Source organism: Capricornis sumatraensis, chromosome 17, assembly GCF_032405125.1.
Source record: "Capricornis sumatraensis isolate serow.1 chromosome 17, serow.2, whole genome shotgun sequence".
Taxonomy (NCBI): Eukaryota; Metazoa; Chordata; class Mammalia; order Artiodactyla; family Bovidae; genus Capricornis; species Capricornis sumatraensis.
The window spans coordinates 42,092,178-42,097,016 of record NC_091085.1 but is presented as its reverse complement, the minus strand read 5'-3'; the positions used below and the strand labels follow the sequence as shown (position 1 = coordinate 42,097,016).

Sequence of the window (4,839 nt, the reverse complement as noted above, 5' to 3'; positions counted from 1 at the left end):
AACTGGATGAGTAGAGAATTGATACATGGGTTTGTTGTTGTTCAGTCGCTAAGTCGTGTCCGACTCTTTGTCTGACCCCATGGACTGCAACACGCCAGGCTTCCCTGTCCTTCACTATCTCCCGGAGTTTGTGCAGATTCACATCCATTGAGTCAGTGATGCCACCTAAGCATCTCATCCTCTGCTGCCCCTTCTCCTCTTGCCTTCAGTCTTCCCTGTCTGGGGTAGAGGTCAGCAGAAATATGGTAAAATGAGGGAACTGTAAGACAGGATGGGTCTCAGCATGCTCTCTAGAGACATAACTGAATATATCAGAGTTTTATTTTTATTTTACAGAATTGAAAATTTCACAGAAGAGGTTTTGAAGCCAAGTTCAAACAATTTGTTATATTAATATATTTTCCTTGGCTGTACTGGCTTTTCTCCTTAGCCCTTGAAAGCCTGTAGGAAGCTGCTGTTGAGCATCAGTTATGCCGTGGCTTCCTGCTGATCCTGTGGTGTGTCTGAACTGTGGTACTCTTCAGCTTCAGAGATGTATCTCAGTCGTATAGGTACTATACCAGTGTCAAGACCAGCTTTAGAGGAAAAGCAAAACTCTGAGAGTTGTTTGCTTTTTGATATTTTGAATTTAAAAGATTGTGATAAAAATATATAGTTAAAGAAATTAAAGGCTTAGAGTTGGAAGAGAAGTGTATGTTATCTACAGTTTTAGCTTTAGTACTTTTAAGTGCTCGTACCTCACAACTCAGGTTATTTTATTACAGATGGTTTTTCAATTAGAGGGTACTTTGTTAAAAAGTTCTTTTATTGGACTAAAGACTTCCTCTTATAATTTCTTCCTCTAATTTTAGATGTGAATTCTGAAATATTATGTGAAAAAGTCTAATTGCTCTTGAACTTCCTTTTAAATAGTACTTGCTCCCCCTACCTTTATATTCTAATCAATAACCAAATCCATCCTTTCACTTCCATCCCTCTTGCACAGTTGTCATCTGGAAAACCATGGCCTCCAAGCCCCCAGTCTGGCACCCATCCAATCAGTGGTCTACACTGTTACCAGTCTGGTAATATATCCAGAGCACTAATAATAATAAAGTTATTATTTTTATATTTTTAATTTTATTTTTAATATTTTTTGCTTAATTTTATGTTATAAATGTATTATTATTATTGCAAGTACTCATAAGCACTAATTATGTGCCAGGGACTATTCTAAGAACTGTCTACTCACTTAACACCTTATAATAACCCTGTGAAGTAGATTCTGTTATTATCCTCATTTTTCAGATATGAAAACAGGGCAGAGATGTTAAGAAACTTGCTGAAGGCCACACAGTTTAAGCAGTAGAGACAAGTTCAAACCCAGACTTCTAGATTCAGAGTATGTGCTTTCAAATACTACATCAAGGTGTTTCTTCTTCTCCCCTTAAAACACTTCCATATTTCCCATGATAGGTAGGATCAGGTTTGACATGGCGCCTACTACCTTTCATGATCCAGCCTCTTTCCTTCTATCGCTTTGTCTTACTACTTGCTTTATATTCCTGTGAAACTAAATTATGTGTGTTACCCCAATAAATTGTTTTTGTCACATACAGTGCATTTACTACTACTTCTTCAGCTTGCTAGTTATTTCAGATTATTCATGTGCAGCATTACGTTCTTCTGGAAGTATTGCCTCTTGCCTGCTTTATAATCCACTTCCCCCGTTGAATGAAGTATTCCTTCTCCACACACCCATGCTTTTATCATTAATGCTGTGTTATTGCACTGGCTGTATTTAATGGAAACTACATATATCAGAGGGGCTTCCCTGGTGGCTTAGAGGTTCCCTGGAGAAGGAAATGGTAACCCACTCCAGTATTCTTGCCTGGAGAATCCCATGGGTGGAGAAGCCTGGTAGGCTGTAGTCCACGGGGTCGTAAAGAGTTGGACACGACTGAGCGACTTCACTCACTCACTCACATATATCAGAAACTCGTCAAAAGCAGGAACTATATCTTATTTTTCCTTTTAATAAGCATCTTTTAGAACCCTGAATTACCCTGAATAAAGTTCCAAGTTTTCATTTTGTTTGCAGATGATGATTCTTGGTGATGGATTGCAGGGTCATAAACAAAAGAAGGCACACAGGACTGCAACAACTTGCCTCATTTGCCGAAACAGGAAGGACTTTCCTAGGCCCAGTAAAATCATCCAAATTTATTATAGATGAAGAGTGCCATGAAAGTGTGTTAATTAGCTCAACAGTAAGGCTTCTTGAAAGTTTGGATTTAACCAGTGCAGTGGGACAACTTCTCAGTGAAGCAATTCAGGCACAAAACAACACATACAGAACTGGAACCAGTACTCTTTTGTTTCTTGTTGGTGCATGGAGCAGTGCTGCTGAAGAATGTCTTCATTTGGGTGTCCCCGTTTCATTAATAGTGTCTGTGATGTCAGAAGGCTTGAATTCATGCATTGAAGAGGTAGAATCCCTTCAAGTACCTGTCCACAGTGTATATGACCATATAGACAGCACAGAAACGTTTTCTGGACTTAGTGTCAGCTTGTACCCTTCTCTACAGATCCCTTCAGGTACTGGTTTAGTCCAGAAAGAGCATGATCTCAAAGATGTTGCCTCTCAGTCACTGGCCTTTTGCAGTCTTTCTGGGAGACCTGTTAAATCACCTCAACTGTTTAGGCTTCAGGCTAAGTTTGAAGCAGATGAGAACACATCACGAACTCCTCAAACTCTGAAAAACAACCTGCTTGCAGACACCCACTGCCGAAAGTCAGTCCTAACCCACAGTAGACATTTTAGTAGGACAGATCATCATCAGTGGATAAGCAAGTCAGGTGGATTTCTAGAACAACTTAGTGCAGCTGCTCCAAAGACTTACAGATGTAGTGATCTGGCAGAGTTGGAGGTGGGTTTGAGTCACGGAGACCCCAGCAGCATGAGGCTAGTGGACGAAGCAGTACGGCTGCAGCATCAGAATGCAGGCACTCAGCGAGGCAGCCGTACCGTGCTATTCCCCTTTGACATTTCAAGAATCTTCACCTGCTGCTTACCGGGCTTACCTGACACTTTGTCTTGTGTCTGTCCAGGATACATCACCGTTGTGTCAATGTCCAGTGCTACTCTGGTCAAGGAATTGCAGAATCAGCTGGTCCGTATAGTTCTTGTTGAGGGTGACCTCACTGAGAATTACCGCCATCTGGGATTTAATAAGCCTGCAAATATTAAAACAGTGTCAGAAAGCGTCAAGGTTCAACAAGACAGCTCAGAAGAACTGTGGACAGATCATGTATTACGGGTGTTAATCAAGTTCAACGTGAACCTTGTCCTGGCACGAGGAAATGTGTCTGAACACTTAGCTGAAAAATGCACAAATAGTAAGCGGCTGGTAATTGGATCGGTTCATGACAGTGTGCTGCAGGCTTTCGCAGAGGCTTCGGGAGCAGTGCAGGTGGCCTACCTCACACACGTGAATGAAAACTGTGTGGGCAGTGGGGTCTCTGTAACCATGTGGAGAAGCGTTCCCTCAGACACTGTAGATGGGATCAGCAGAATGGCAGTCATGTTAAAAACAGAAGGAATTAATTTGGTTACAGTAGTGCTGACTAGCCCAGTCACTGCCCAGATGCAAACCAAAGAAGACAGGTTCTGGACTTGTGCCTCTCGTCTGTATTACGCTCTGAAAGAGCAAAAGGTTTTTCTTGGAGGTGGCGCAGTTGAAATTTTGTGTCTTGCCCATCTTCAGAGTCTCGCGGGACAGTCTGTGAATAAAGGAGATCAAGACTCTTCAGGGTGGCTGCATAACACTTCCTCTTGGCTGGCCTCATCTGCAGCACTATACAGACCTACGGTGCTTAAATGCCTGGCAGATGGATGGCACAGTTACCTCTCAACTCTCCTGCGTAACACTGCCGTTTACTCCTCAGACTCTGAAGCTGCTACGTCCATTCATTGTCATCTGCAAAATGCTGCAGACTCTGGCTCTCCTTCATCTTACATCTTGAATGAATATAGTAAACTTAATAGTGTAATTTTAAATTCAGGCATTTCAGATAAGCTGGAACCAATTCCAAGAGTTTATGACGTCGTTACACCAAAGATTGAGGCATGGCGCCGAGCTCTGGATTTAGTACTGTTAGTACTTCAGACAGACAATGAAATTATCACTGGACTTGCACACACACAGAAAAGTTCACAGGAAGCAGAAGGCTTTTTATTTTTGTAAAGTTATTGGCTAAGTCTTTGGAAAATTGTCTTTGGTAACATGTCATGCTAATAATAAATTTTCCAGTAGTTAAGTCTCAGTGTCTGAAATGTCAGCTTTTACCAAGAAGAAGATAATTGATATGTGTCAATAACTATACAGGATATGAGATTTTGCCCTACTTATAATCTCACAAGTTAGCCTGTTACTTTTCATGGAATGCTACAGAATACACAAGATGCTTGGATCAGAGACAGGACTTCTATTATTCACAGCAAAAGCAGTACCCAGAGCTTTGGGTTGGTCTATGTCAGGTCCCCATTTCTCTTAAGTCCCACAAGAGCAACAAAAGGGCCACTGATGGAAACCAGCACACTCAGTGTGTGTGTTAGGGCAGAAGAGCACTGAGCTTGGGGTCGCCACTGCTTTTATAGTAAGCAGAAACACTTGTTCTTTGTGCAACAGGAGTTGTTTCCTCATGCCTGAAACATGTAAACACAAGCCTGAGACATGAGCTGGTTAAAGCTAGGCCATGGCACACTGAGAATATGTGCAGTGTCACTCAGAGCCCACGGTGGAGAGCCTCCTCCAACAACTCACTGTTCAACAATTCTCAGCCAGACTTGAATTTTCA

The 4,839-nt window shown here is 41.9% G+C and overlaps 1 protein-coding gene across 1 annotated transcript; it reads left to right on the top strand.

Annotated features, from left to right (window-relative positions):
- Window positions 1-2,096: 2,096 nt before the first annotated feature.
- On the top strand, window positions 2,097-4,226 carry BBS12 (Bardet-Biedl syndrome 12). The gene has a single exon (XM_068990269.1). It carries the CDS (start codon window positions 2,097-2,099, stop codon window positions 4,224-4,226), a length of 2,130 nt encoding a protein of 709 aa, XP_068846370.1.
- The last annotated feature ends 613 nt before the right edge of the window (window positions 4,227-4,839 follow it).

Coding starts and splice junctions, on each gene's coding strand:
- BBS12 (XM_068990269.1), top strand. CDS start 2,097: ATGGATTGCAGGGTCATAAACAAAAGAAGGCACACAGGACTGCAACAA.